General features: G+C 49.0%; 1 protein-coding gene across 9 annotated transcripts in view; it reads right to left on the reverse strand.

Annotated features, from left to right (window-relative positions):
* Positions 1 to 10,429: 10,429 nt before the first annotated feature.
* LOC143287039 (uncharacterized) overlaps positions 10,430 to 15,000 on the reverse strand; it is a 32,533-nt gene continuing 27,962 nt past the window's right edge. For all 9 annotated transcript variants that reach the window (XM_076595061.1, XM_076595064.1, XM_076595056.1 and 6 more), the window contains one exon: positions 10,430 to 12,260. In XM_076595061.1, the coding sequence (XP_076451176.1) occupies positions 12,079 to 12,260 (182 nt within the window). In that variant the 3' untranslated portion in view covers positions 10,430 to 12,078. The remainder of the gene's footprint in view (positions 12,261 to 15,000) is intronic.

Consider the following 15,000-nt stretch of genomic DNA (forward strand, 5'->3'; position numbering starts at 1 on the left):
CTGGGTTCTAGTCTTTCGAACGAGACGGTAAAGCAATGTAATCGGTGCAACATGCACTTGTGCAGGGAGAGGTGGGTACTGGCGAGTGGAGGGAGAGGTGGGTAGTGGAGGGAGAGGTGGGTAGTGCAGGGAGAGGTGGGTACTGGCGAGTGGAGGGAGAGGTGGGTAGTGGAGGGAGAGGTGGGTAGTGCAGGGAGAGGTGGGTAGTGGAGGGAGAGGTGGGTAGTGCAGGGAGAGGTGGGTAGTGGAGGGAGAGGTGGGTAGTGGAGGGAGAGGTGGGTAGTGGCGAGTGGAGGGAGAGGTGGGTAGTGGAGGGAGAGGTGGGTAGTGGAGGGAGAGATGGGTAGTGGAGGGAGAGGTGGGTAGTGGAGGGAGAGGTGGGTAGTGGAGGGAGAGTGGGTAGTGGAGGGGAGAGATGGGTAGTGCAGGGAGAGATGGGGGAGAGGAGAGGTGGGTAGTGGAGGGAGAGGTGGGTAGTGGCGAGTGGAGGGAGAGGTGGGTAGTGCAGGGAGAGGTGGGTAGTGGAGAGGGTGGGTATGGAGGGAGAGGTGGGTAGTGGAGGGAGAGGTGGGTAGTGCAGGGAGAGGTGGGTAGTGGAGGAGAGGTGGGTAGTGGAGGGAGAGGTGGGTAGGTGGAGGGAGAGGTGGGTAGTGGAGGGAGAGGTGGGTAGTGGCAGGGAGAGGTGGGTACGTGAGGGAGAGGTGGGTAGTGGAGGGAGAGTGGGTATGCAGGGAGAGGTGGGTTAGGGAGAGGTGGGTAGTGGAGGGAGAGGTGGGTAGTGCAGGGAAGGTGGGTAGTGGAGGGAGAGGTGGGTAGTGGAGGGAGAGGTGGGTAGTGGAGGGAGAGTGGGTAGTGGAGAAGGTGGGTAGTGGAGGGAGAGGTGGGTACTGGAGGGAGAGGTGGGTAGTGGAGGGAGAGGTGGGTACTGGCGAGTGGAGGGAGAGGTGGGTAGTGGAGGGAGAGGTGGGTAGTGGAGGGAGAGGTGGGTAGTGGAGGGAGAGGTGGGTAGTGGAGGGAGAGGTGGGTAGTGCAGGGAGAGGTGGGTACTGGAGGGAGAGGTGGGTAGTGGAGGGAGAGGTGGGTACTGGAGGGAGAGGTGGGTAGTGGAGGGAGAGGTGGGTAGTGGAGGGAGAGGTGGGTAGTGGAGGGAGAGGTGGGTAGTGCAGGGAGAGGTGGGTAGTGGAGAGGTGGGTAGTGGAGGGAGAGGTGGGTAGTGCAGGGAGAGGTGGGTAGTGGAGAGGTGGGTAGTGGAGGGAGAGGTGGGTAGTGCAGGGAGAGGTGGGTAGTGCAGGGAGAGGTGGGTAGTGCAGGGAGAGGTGGGTAGTGCAGGGAGAGGTGGGTAGGGTAGTGTAGTGCAGGGAGAGGTGGGTAGTGCAGGGAGAGGTGGGGAGTGCAGGGAGAGGTGGGTAGTGCAGGGAGAGGTGGGGAGTGCAGGAAGAGGTGGGTAGTGACGAGAGGAGGGAATCGATCCCCTGAGCTCAGATTTTCTGGCTTCCTTGGCGGGTGCGGGACCATCAGACCATCAGACCATCAGACCACCAAGCCCGCAGAACAGTGGGAGGTGCGTGTGGCAGCCGTCAGTGTAACGGGTAGACATTATATCTCATTGGTGTAACGCCATGGTGACGGGGGCCCCTCGGTGTGCCGGCTTTTTCTGTCCGCTGATGGACGGATGGGTTGATGTTCACTGCCAGTCCTCCACCCCCACACCCCCGTCCCCAACATCCACCCCACACCCCACAAATCTTTGTGCGTGCGTGCGTACGTGCGTGTGTGTGTGTGTGTGTGTGTGTGTGTGTGTGTGTGTGTGTGTGTGTGTGTGTGTGTGTGTGTGTGTGTGTGTGTGTGTGTATGTGTGTGTGTGTGTGTGTGTGTGTGTGTGTGTGTGTGTGTGTTCACCTACCCGTCCGTTCCGACCCACCCGTTCTCTTCAATGAATTGACTGATCTGTACACATTCTGTTCTCCGTTCAGCGTGGCCCTGGAGAGGTGATCTGTACACATTCTGTTCTCCGTTCAGCGTGGCCCTGGAGAGGTGATCTGTACACATTCTGTTCTCCGTTCAGCGTGGCCCTGGAGAGGTGATCTGTACACATTCTGTTTTCCGTTCAGCGTGGCCCTGGAGAGGTGATCTGTACACATTCTGTTCTCCGTTCAGCGTGGCCCTGGAGAGGTGATCTGTACACATTCTGTTCTCCGTTCAGCGTGGCCCTGGAGAGGTGATCTGTACACATTCTGTTCTCCGTTCAGCGTGGCCCTGGAGAGGCAAGAGGGAGAAAGTTGTCTCACACTGTGTGTGCACGTGGTGCGCGTTGATTAAGCTTTGCATGACGGCTCTGCGAAATCCCTTGGCAGCAGCGCTCTGATATCACTGGTGCCAGAACCGCCAGTGTCCAGGAAATTCCCACATTCAGTGTTCAGTGCCTGCCACATTGTTTTACACATTTAGTGTTTAGTGCCTGCCACATTGTTTTACATATTCAGTGTTTAGTGCCTGACACATTGTTTTACACATTTAGTGGTTAGTACCTGACACATTGTTTTACACATTTAGTGTTTAGTGCCTGACACATTGTTTTACATATTCAGTGTTTAGTGCCTGACACATTGTTTTACACATTTAGTGGTTAGTACCTGACACATTGTTTTACATATTCAGTGTTTAGTGCCTGACACATTGTTTTACACATTTAGTGGTTAGTACCTGACACATTGTTTTACACATTTAGTGTTTAGTGCCTGACACATTGTTTTACACATTTAGTGCTTAGTGCCTGACACATTGTTTTACATATTCAGTGTTTAGTGCCTGACACATTGTTTTACACATTTAGTGTTTAGTGCCTGACACATTGTTTTACACATTTAGTGCTTAGTGCCTGACACATTGTTTTACATATTCAGTGTTTAGTGCCTGACACATTGTTTTACACATTTAGTGGTTAGTACCTGACACATTGTTTTACATATTCAGTGTTTAGTGCCTGACACATTGTTTTACACATTTAGTGGTTAGTACCTGACACATTGTTTTACACATTTAGTGCTTAGTGCCTGACACATTGTTTTACATATTCAGTGTTTAGTGCCTGACACAATGTTTTACACATTTAGTGTTTAGTGCCTGACACATTGTTTTACACATTCAGTGTTTAGTGCCTGACACATTGTTTTTACTTCATCTTCCGGCCGGCAGTTTTCAGAGAATCTTATGACTCATGAAAATATATGTATGGGATATATATATATATATATTCGTATAAAACGCTGCACATTTTCCCTTTCTTTTGTCTACAGGTTTCAGAGAAACTTCTTAGAAGCCCAGATAAAGACTGATATAAAGATATAAATCTTTATATACTTCTTGCTTTTTTAAGATTAATCACTCAAATCAAGACGAACGGTTTCCCAGTTATTGGGGGGTTTTTTTAATTGTTTTTTTGGGTTTTTTTTTTTTTTTGTTCGTATTCGAACAATGGCGGTGTCATTTTCGTTTTTGATGTCTTGAATGATTTTTTTTTCTTTTCGATTAAAACAATTGTTTTCAGTATCACATACCACGGTGATAAAGAACGCACTTCACATCGAAATCCAGACTCGTTTTTTTCAAAACATATCTTCATCAAACAAAAGATAGCATTTGTTGGCATCAGATTTACACATTTTGCAGACATTTTTTTTTTTAATTATGAAAGAAACTTCAGCATCACAATAACCCAAACCATAATTAAACAAGCTTCAGCATCACAATAACCCAAACCATAATTAAACAAGCTTCAGCATCACAATAACCCAAACCATAATTAAACAAGTTTCAGCATCACAATAAACCAAACCATAATTAAACAAGCCTCAGCATGACAATAACCCAAACCATAATTAAACAAGCTTCAGCATCACAATAACCCAAACCATAATTAAACAAGCCTCAGTATCAAAGCATACAAATCAGTATCAAACGTGCTCGCCTTCAAACAGGCAAACAAGCCTGTCAGCACTCTGTCACAAGACACGGACTGGTCCATACGCTGTGACACTGCCTGAAAACTGAAAGCTGTCACAAGACAATCGCCCGGCGAAGCTCCGCGAGGCCCCAGCCGGCACCGGGCAGCATGAGGCGAGAGTCCCGCCCTTGTCGGCCAGCCCGGAGAAAGGCCCGCTCCTCTCACCACCGGGACAGCGAGGCGTCGGGTCAGGGACCCCCGGGCAGGAAGAGGTCCTCCGGACACCCCCACACAGGTGACTTCCGCCCCTTCCATCCCCCGATGGGCACCGGCCCCCACCACCCCCACTCCATGGGCACCGCCCACCACCACCCCCCCATGAGAGGTGGCGGTGACCCGGGGTACGGGGTGGGCGGAGGTCATCCCCCTCCTGCTGGCCCAACAACGACGGCTTCCGCTGCTGTCCCAGAGGAGGTCGCCACCCCATGTATCACCCCGACAGGGCCTTCCAAAACGAGGCTCACACGTTTCGTCATTATCCAATCAGCGGTGGTGGGGGTGGGGTGGTGAGGGTGGCGTGTTTCCCGGGGAGTATCACTGTGAAGACATCTACCTGTACAGGGGTGCTGGGGGTGGGGTGGTGAGGGTGGCGTGTTTCCCGGGGAGTGTCACTGTGAAGACATCTACCTGTACAGGGGTGGTGGGGGTGGCGTGTTTCCCGGGGAGTGTCACTATGAAGACATCTACCTGTACAGGGGTGGTGGGGGTGGCGTGTTTCCCGGGAAGTGTCACTATGAAGAGGACATCTACCTGTACAGTGGTGGTGGGGGTGGGGTGGTGGGGGTGGCGTGTTTCCCGGGAAGTGTCACTGTGAAGACATCTACCTGTACAGCGGTGGTGGGGGTGGCGTGTTTCCCGGGAAGTGTCACTATGAAGACATCTACCTGTACAGGGGTGGTGGGGGTGGCGTGTTTCCCGGGAAGTGTCACTATGAAGACATCTACCTGTACAGGGGTGCTGGGGGTGGCGTGTTTCCCGGGAAGTGTCACTATGAAGACATCTACCTGTACAGGGGTGGTGGGGGTGGCGTGTTTCCCGGGAAGTGTCACTATGAAGACATCTACCTGTACAGGGGTGCTGGGGGTGGCGTGTTTCCCGGGAAGTGTCACTATGAAGAGGACATCTACCTGTACAGGGGTGGTGGGGGTGGGGTGGTGGGGGTGGCGTGTTTCCCGGGGAGTGTCACTATGAAGAGGACATCTACCTGTACAGGGGTGGTGGGGGTGGCGTGTTTCCCGGGGAGTGTCACTGTGAAGACATCTACCTGTACAGGGGTGGTGGGGGGTGGCGTGTTTCCCGGGAAGTGTCACTATGAAGAGGACATCTACCTGTACAGGGGTGGTGGGGGTGGCGTGTTTCCCGGGAAGTGTCACTATGAAGAGGACATCTACCTGTACAGCGGTGGTGGGGGTGGCGTGTTTCCCGGGCAGTGTCACTATGAAGACATCTACCTGTACAGGGGTGGTGGGGGTGGCGTGTTTCCCGGGAAGTGTCACTATGAAGAGGACATCTACCTGTACAGCGGTGGTGGGGGTGGCGTGTTTCCCGGGCAGTGTCACTATGAAGACATCTACCTGTACAGCGGTGGTGGGGGTGGCGTGTTTCCCGGGAAGTGTCACTATGAAGAGGACATCTACCTGTACAGGGGTGCTGGGGGTGGCGTGTTTCCCGGGCAGTGTCACTATGAAGACATCTACCTGTACAGGGGTGGTGGGGGTGGCGTGTTTCCCGGGAAGTGTCACTATGAAGAGGACATCTACCTGTACAGCGGTGGTGGGGGTGGCGTGTTTCCCGGGCAGTGTCACTATGAAGACATCTACCTGTACAGGGGTGGTGGGGGTGGCGTGTTTCCCGGGGAGTGTCACTATGAAGAGGACATCTACCTGTACAGGGGTGGTGGGGGTGGCGTGTTTCCCGGGAAGTGTCACTATGAAGAGGACATCTACCTGTACAGGGGTGGTGGGGGTGGCGTGTTTCCCGGGAAGTGTCACTATGAAGAGGACATCTACCTGTACAGGGGTGGTGGGGGTGGCGTGTTTCCCGGGAAGTGTCACTATGAAGAGGACATCTACCTGTACAGCGGTGGTGGGGGTGGCGTGTTTCCCGGGGAGTGTCACTATGAAGACATCTACCTGTACAGCGGTGGTGGGGGTGGCGTGTTTCCCGGGGAGTGTCACTATGAAGAGGACATCTACCTGTACAGGGGTGGTGGGGGTGGCGTGTTTCCCGGGAAGTGTCACTATGAAGACATCTACCTGTACAGGGGTGGTGGGGGTGGGGTGGTGGGGGTGGGGTGTTTCCCGGGGAGTGTCACTATGAAGAGGACATCTACCTGTACAGGGGTGGTGGGGGTGGCGTGTTTCCCGGGGAGTGTCACTATGAAGAGGACATCTACCTGTACAGCGGTGGTGGGGGTGGCGTGTTTCCCGGGGAGTGTCACTATGAAGACATCTACCTGTACAGGGGTGGTGGGGGTGGCGTGTTTCCCGGGGAGTGTCACTATGAAGACATCTACCTGTACAGCGGTGGTGGGGGTGGCGTGTTTCCCGGGGAGTGTCACTATGAAGAGGACATCTACCTGTACAGGGGTGGTGGGGGTGGCGTGTTTCCCGGGAAGTGTCACTATGAAGAGGACCCCTACCTGTACCACCCCGTTCCCGGAGCTCGCGCCCTCCACCCCCCTCCTGACTACTTCCACCCGGCGCGGGGCGTGGCTACCCCTGTGTACAGTGAGGACCCACCCTGCTTCCTTCCGGGGGACCCACACCCCTATCCCCATTACCCCCCTCCTGCTACCCCTGTGTACAGTGAGGACCCACCCTGCTTCCTTCCGGGGGACCCACACCCCTATCCCCATTACCCCCCTCCTGCTACCCCGGCACACACCTCCCCGCAGTGGGCAGCTTCCACCCGGCGGGGAACTCTTCAGTCAGACACCCCGCCTACCCCGACATGGCGGACACAGGGGGGCTGCTCCCACCCCCACCCCACCACCACTACCCCTTCCACAACCACCACCGTCCCCACAACGACAACCACAACGATGACGGGTTCTGCTCTGGCTGGGGGTCGTCGGGCAGCCACGCTGTCCGCAGAACAAGTCTTCCCCAGGCTCCCTGCAGCACGGGCTGGCCAGTCACAGGGCCAGTGCGGGGAGGAACACCCAGCCTTTTGAATCCCTCAGCGGTCAGAACCTCCACCTCCACCCCCATCCCCACCACCACCCCCACCACCAGCCTCCCTGCCGGACGTCCAGGAGTCAGCACTGCCAGAAATACCACGGCTACTACTCCCACTCCCACCCCCACCCCCACTCCTTCCCGGACATGATGTACGCTTCCGATTCCGCCTGCAGGGATCCCTGTGCCGGGCAGGGTTGCTATGTCCACCCCAGGTACCCGGCCTGGCCTGCCCACCCTGATGGGAAGCCTCATCCCGGGTACTCCTCGTCAGTCAGCGGCAGGACCCCGGGCAGAGGGAACAGGAAAGTCCGCCCTGCCAGTGCCAAGAAGCCTCTGGCTGCTACTCACACGTCCAAGAGGTTGTATTGAAGTCTTTTGGGATTGAAAATAAATTGAAATAAACATAAAAAGATGATGAATAATTGAAAACCAAGCGTATATTCACAGTCATGCACAAAAGGTTAATTTCCGTTCCTGATCAGGGGGAAATAGGCTATTTTCAGTATCAGATCACTGCATCTTTGGACGTATGAACCAATAGCTTCTTTGAAAGAATTCATTTGCAATAATTTCCTGATATCTGAAGTCAATAAGGATGGAAAATAATGTTTACATGCGAAAGTTTAATGTTGTTGTGTGTGTGTGTGTGTGTGTGTGTGTGTGTGTGTGTGTGTGTGTGTGTGTGTGTGTGTGTGTGTTTGCGAAACACCGTGTGCGTGCGTAAGTGAATGAGTGAGTTTGCATGTGTTTTTGCGAAGGCGTAAACGTGCATGAATGTTTGCGAAAAGTCGTGCGTTTATGTGTGTGTGAAGGTCCGTTCGTTCCGCTCGGTGAGAGTCCTTGGGCAGGGAAAGGGAAAGGGAGGGAGGGGGGGAGGGGTTCGAAGAAAGAAGGAAGGAGGGAGGGAGGGAGGGAGGGAGGGGGGGTGAAGGGTTCGAAGAAAGAAGGAAGGAAGACAGAAGGAAGGAAGGAAGAAGGAAGGAAGGAAGGAGGGAGGGAGGGGGGGTGAAGGGTTCGAAGAAAGAAGGAAGGAAGACAGAAGGAAGGAAGGAAGAAGGAAGGAAGGAGGGAGGGAGGGAGGGGGGGTGAAGGGTTCGAAGAAAGAAGGAAGGAAGACAGAAGGAAGGAAGGAAGAAGGAAGGAAGAAGGAAGGAAGGAGGGAGGGAGGGAGGGGGGGTGAAGAGTGAACTAATGACAATGAAAACCAAAAGTCGTCACCGTTCTCCCTTCGCCTGTTTCAAGGTGCAGAATGGAAACATCGGAAACACAACTGTGTGTGATTGTTTTCACAGATGGTTCCACCCCTCCCCCACTCCCCCTCTCTCTCATACACACCACTCACTTACTGTTTCAAGGTGCAGAATGGAAACATCGGAAACACAACTGTGTGTGACTGTTTTCACAGATGGTTCCACCCCCTCCCCCACTCTCTCTCTCTCTCTCTCTCTCTCTCTCCCATACACACCATTCACTTACTCACATATAACACACACATCAGCCACAACAACCACACACACACAGACACACAGACACACAGACACACACACACACACACACACACACAACACAGTACTCGCACAGTTAAAATATCAGTTTTATTGTGAATGAGCGCGCACGAGACAAATCAAGGCACATGTGTGACTGTGACAGTGAATAAATAAACCACAACACACCTGGTTGGACACGTGTATGTCATCATGCTAATGTGTTAATGTAACCAATAAAACCAGGTACATGTGTGACTGTGACACAATAAATAAACAACACACCTCGTTGGACACGTGTATGTGATTATGCTGATGTGTTAATGTAACCAATAAATTATGAATCAGCACCATAATATAGGCAACGTGTGAGATTATTATGAAAAAAATGATGAAACATGATACCAGCCAATGGGATGACCATGCATTTTGAATGAATTACGACAAACCACATAAATCTCTCTCATATAGATGACATGACAGCAGTGAAAACAATGTGAAGATAAAACATACAAATGTATTCCATGGAGACAGTTTGTCTGAACGTAAAAACTCTGCAACAGTTGACAGTGCCGTCATTGTACTGACTTTTTTTTAAAACATCAATAAAAAAAAGATTATACATAACACTGCAGCAGCTCATCACGATTACATTTTCAAATGTAAACCAAAAAGAAACATCAGATGACATATATTTTCAACTATATGATTTTGGCAAATGAAGAAAATAAACGAAATCAGAAAAGATATGTAGGACATGAAGAAGAGTCATGGAGGAATAGGAAGAGGAGGAAAGAAAGGAAGAGGAGAAAAAAAGAAAGGGGATGAGAAGAAGGAGAAAAAGGAGAAAAAGAAAAAGGAGGGGGAGAAATAGGAAGAGGGGAGAAAAAGGAAGAGGGGAGAAATAGGAAGAGGGGGAGAAATAGGAAGAGGGGAGAAAAAGGAAGAGGGGGAGAAATAGGAAGAGGGGGAGAAATAGGAAGAGGGGGAGAAATAGGAAGAGGGGGAGAAATAGGAAGAGGGGGAGAAATAGGAAGAGGGGAGAAAAAGGAAGAGGGGAGAAATAGGAAGAGGGAGAGAACTAGGAAGAAGGGAGAAATAGGAAGAGGAGAAGAAATAGGAAGGGGGGAGAAATAGGAAGGGGGGGGGATAGGAAGGGGGGGAGAAATGGGAAAAGGGGGAGAAAAAGGAAGGGGGGGGATAGGAAGGGGGGGAGAAATGGGAAAAGGGGGAGAAAAAGGAAGAGGGGGAGAAATAGGAAGAGGGGGAGAAATAGGAAGGGGGGAGAAATAGGAAGGGGGGGTAGGAAGGGGGGGAGAAATAGGAAGGGGGGAGAAATAGGAAGGGGGGAGAAATAGGAAGGGGGGGAATAGGAAGAGGGGGAGAAAAAGGAAGAGGGGGAGAAAAAGGAAGGGGGGGAGAAATAGGAAGGGGGGGAATAGGAAGAGGGGGAGAAAAAGGAAGAGGGGGAGAAAAAGGAAGGGGGGGAGAAATAGGAAGGGGGGGGGGAGAAATAGGAAGGGGGGGAGAAATAGGAAGGGGGGAGAAATAGGAAGGGGGGGAATAGGAAGAGGGGGAGAAAAAGGAAGAGGGGGAGAAAAAGGAAGGGGGGGAGAAATAGGAAGGGGGGGGAGAAATAGGAAGGGGGGGAGAAATAAGAAGGGGGGGAGAAATAGGAAGGGGGGGAATAGGAAGAGGGGGAGAAAAAGGAAGAGGGGGGAGAAATAGGAAGAGGGGGAGAAAAAGGAAGGGGGGGGGGAGAAAAAGGAAGAGGGGGAGAAATAGGAAGGGGGGGGAGAAATAGGAAGGGGGGGAGAAATAGGAGAAACAATAATATGCACGGGAGAAAAATGTTAAAGCTGGAGAAAATAAAAGTTGTGAGAATTTGACCAGAAATAACCATGACCCCTTTTTGAGGCGGGAGGTGGTACCATTATCATTATTGCCCTCCACACTGTTGAATGAATAAACAAATGAATGAATGAATAAATATAAGAATGAGTGAATGAATGAGATACTGAGCGAAAGAATCAATGAATGAAAGAATAAATGGCCAAATGATTGAAAATGAACAAGATATCGAAATCAACGTAAAAAAGAAGAAATATCACTGTATAATATACAAGTAAAACTAAAATCAATTGCTGAGCAGATGGCTAGAAATACACACATGAATTGTGACTAAGTATGTACATGAATTATCTTATTAAACCTGGTGATGACACCAGTGATAATACCCATGTTATGAAGAACTGATACTGGCTGACGACAACAAACCATGACAGAAGTGCCAGAACCAGAACCAGAACCAGAACCAGAACAGGAACAAACTGAGGGTGGAGAAGGAAGAACTGATACTAGCTGACGGCAACAAAGCATGACAGAAGTGCCAGAACCAGAACCAGAACCAGAACCAGAACTAACTGAGGGTGGAGAAGGAAGAACTGATACTAGCTGACGGCAACAAAGCATGACAAAAGTGCCAGAACCAGAACCAGAACCAGAACTAACTGAGGGTGGAGAAGGAAGAACTGATACTTCTGATGACAACAAACCATGACAGAAGTGCCAGAACCAGAACCAGAACAGGAACTAACTGAGGGTGGAGAAGGAAGAACTGATACTAGCTGACGGCAACAAAGCATGACAAAAGTGCCAGAACCAGAACCAGAACCAGAACTAACTGAGGGTGGAGAAGGAAGAACTGATACTAGCTGACGGCAACAAAGCATGACAGAAGTGCCAGAACCAGAACCAGAACCAGAACTAACTGAGGGTGGAGAAGGAAGAACTGATACTAGCTGACGGCAACAAAGCATGACAGAAGTGCCAGAACCAGAACCAGAACAGGAACAAACTGAGGGTGGAGAAGGAAGAACTGATACTAGCTGACGGCAACAAAGCATGACAGAAGTGCCAGAACCAGAACCAGAACCAGAATGAGAACAAACTGAGGGTGGAGAAGGAAGAACTGATACTTCTGATGACAACAAACCATGACAGAAGTGCCAGAACCAGAACCAGAACAGGAACAAACTGAGGGTGGAGAAGGGAGAAGTGTCGTCATCACTTGTACCGCAAGAAAAATAAATCAGAAAATTTGATTCGGAAAAAAAACAGAAGTTCATTATGTCGGAGCAGAACTAAACAAATAAATAGATAAGAAAGAAATGTTGAGAGATAAATGGGAATAAATACATTAGTAAATAATAAATACATAAATGAATACCAAACAAAGGTTGAGAAATAAACGAGTTAATAAATAAAGAGATAAATCAATAAACAAGAAATGACACTTAAGTACCAGAAACCAAGAATCAAACAATGAATAAGTCAACAGAAAAAATCCGTTCATATTCTCAGAGTCGGAATAGATAAATAAATAAATAAATAAATAAATAAAATGAGGTCATGACAGAACCGCCCACCGCCCGCCGACCACGAGGGCCGAGGAGAGCAGTGAAGCAAGGGAGATCATTGGGAGGGCAGGGTGGCAAGGGAGACGACTGGCGCTGTTGATGGCTGCCTGGACTGGCTGGCTGTGTCGTCTGGCCTCACCTCGACTGGACTCCGTGTCGGCGTCAGTGTTCACTGCAACCATGGTCAGTGACACTGCTGGTGGTGATACTGACCATAGCAATGCTGATAGTGCTAACAATGTATTATAATGATATACTGACCATAGCAATGCTAATAGTGCTAACAATGTATTATAATGATATACTGACCATAGCAATGCTAATAGTGCTAACAATGTATTATAATGATATACTGATCATAGCAATGCTAATAGTGCTAACAATGTATTATAATGATATACTGACCATAGCAATGCTAATAGTGCTAACAATGTATTATAATGATATACTGACCATAGCAATGCTAATAGTGCTAACAATGTATTATAATGATATACTGACCATAGCAATGCTAATAGTGCTAACAATGTATTATAATGATATACTGACCATAGCAATGCTAATAGTGCTAACAATGTATTATAATGATATACTGACCATAGCAATGCTAATAGTGCTAACAATGTATTATAATGATATACTGACCATAGCAATGCTAATAGTGCTAACAATGTATTATAATGATATACTGACCATAGCAATGCTAATAGTGCTAACAATGTATTATAATGATATACTGACCATAGCAATGCTAACAGTGCTAACAATGTATTATAATGATATACTGACCATAGCAATGCTAACAGTGCTAACAATGTTTTATAATGATATACTGACCATAGCAATGCTAATAGTGCTAACAATGTTTTATAATGATATACTGACCATAGCAATGCTAATAGTCCTAACAATGTTTTATAATGATATACTGACCATAGCAATGCTAACAGTGCTAACAATGTATTATAATGATATACTGACCATAGCAATGCTAATAGTGCTAACAATGTATTATAATGATATACTGACCATAGCAATGCTAATAGTGCTAACAATGTATTATAATGATATACTGACCATAGCAATGCTAATAGTGCTAACAATGTATTATAATGATATACTGACCATAGCAATGCTAATAGTGCTAACAATGTATTATAATGATATACTGACCATAGCAATGCTAATAGTGCTAACAATGTATTATAATGATATACTGACCATAGCAATGCTAATAGTGCTAACAATGTATTATAATGATATACTGACCATAGCAATGCTAATAGTGCTAACAATGTATTATAATGATATACTGACCATAGCAATGCTAATAGTGCTAACAATGTATTATAATGATAATAATACAGTAACAACGACGATGACGACAACAACAACAACAACAACAATAATAAGGAGGATTAACACTACTTCTACTACTACTAACAACAATACTGATGATAATAACAATGATGATGATGATCATCATGATAGCCGTCGTCGTGGTGTTTGATCATGACCATCAGAACAGCCGAGGAAGCAATTTCTGTCCCGACTATCTGGGCCAGAACTGGATTTCAGCGGAGAGTGTCTTGCCCAAGTTACATCCCCACTCTCTCGGCCAAGAGGGTTTTAGGACAGTCGGCGTTGGGATGGTTCCCAAAGGCCAACCAGCCCCCAAGGCTGAGCACTAAGAGCCAGTGCAGCTTTGCCTCCTCGTTTGATAGTCATGGTCCTTCACAAAAGACTAAGCTGTAAATGATTTCCCATTGACTGGAGAAACCATTGATATTACAGCTCTCACTTTGCTGTTGGCTCTACGGGTGTTCAAACTGAAGATGATCATATTATTATCGTTTCGTTTAAAGGAACATGACGTCATTTGTTGCTCCTTTTTTCAAGGAACCTAAAACGTGTTTGTCATCCCTTCACAAGGAATGCATTGCGCAATAGGCTGCGGTATTTACCGTGTGACGTAAATGAGACAAGATCTGACCGAACAACTCAGACAAATATCACAGGAACTCTGATTTATAAACCCGTGTGTAGGTGTGTGTGTGTCGGTGTGTGTATGTGTGTGTGTGTGTCGGTGTGTGTAGGTGTGTGTGTGTGTCGGTGTGCGTAGGTGTGTGTGTGTTGTGTGTGTGTGTGTGTGTGTGTGTGTGTGTCGGTGTGTGTAGGTGTGTGTGTATGTCGGTGTGTGTAGGTGTGTGTGTGTCGGTGTGTGTAGGTGTGTGTGTGTGTGTGTGTGTGTGTAGGTGTGTGTGTGTGTCGGTGTGTGTAGGTGTGTGTAGGAGGGGGAAGCGAGGGATAGGGTGGAAGGAGATGTGTGTGTGTGTGTGTGTGTGTGTGTGTGTGTGTGTGTGTGTGTATGTGTGTGTGTGTGTGTGAGCGTGCGCGCGCGCGCATGTGCTTGTATTTGTTCTGAGTTACGTGATGCACGCTGTGCGTTGTATACCAGCAGATGTATACAAGCGGCGGATGCGGATGAATACAAATATATTGTGCTTATTCCTTTACCCTCTTCAACACAAAATCTCTCCCTCTCTCTCTCTCTCTCTCTCTCTCTCTCTCTCTCTCTCTCTCTCTCTCTCCCTCTCTCTCTCTCTCTTCTCCTTCTTCTTCTCTCCGACCCCCCTCTCTCTCTCTTCTTGTTCTTCTTACTTTTTAACGGGACGAGAGGACATCCCAAGAGGTATACAGCGTGTTTGAGAAAGCAGAGCCAGATGGTTATGGCCTTCACCGAAATCAATTCCGGAGGCCCAGGGCTTTAAGGGAGGGTGTGTGTGTGTCGGGGGTGGGGGTGGGGTAGGAGGGGAGGTAGTCAGCTTGACTGGATGCCCTGCCGTGTTTACACACAGCGTCCGCCCCTCGCCCTCCTCCCCCTTCTCCTCCCACCCCACTCCCCGGAAATA

The sequence above is a fragment of the Babylonia areolata genome, chromosome 10, assembly GCF_041734735.1.
Source record: "Babylonia areolata isolate BAREFJ2019XMU chromosome 10, ASM4173473v1, whole genome shotgun sequence".
In the NCBI taxonomy this organism is placed as follows: domain Eukaryota; kingdom Metazoa; phylum Mollusca; class Gastropoda; order Neogastropoda; family Buccinidae; genus Babylonia; species Babylonia areolata.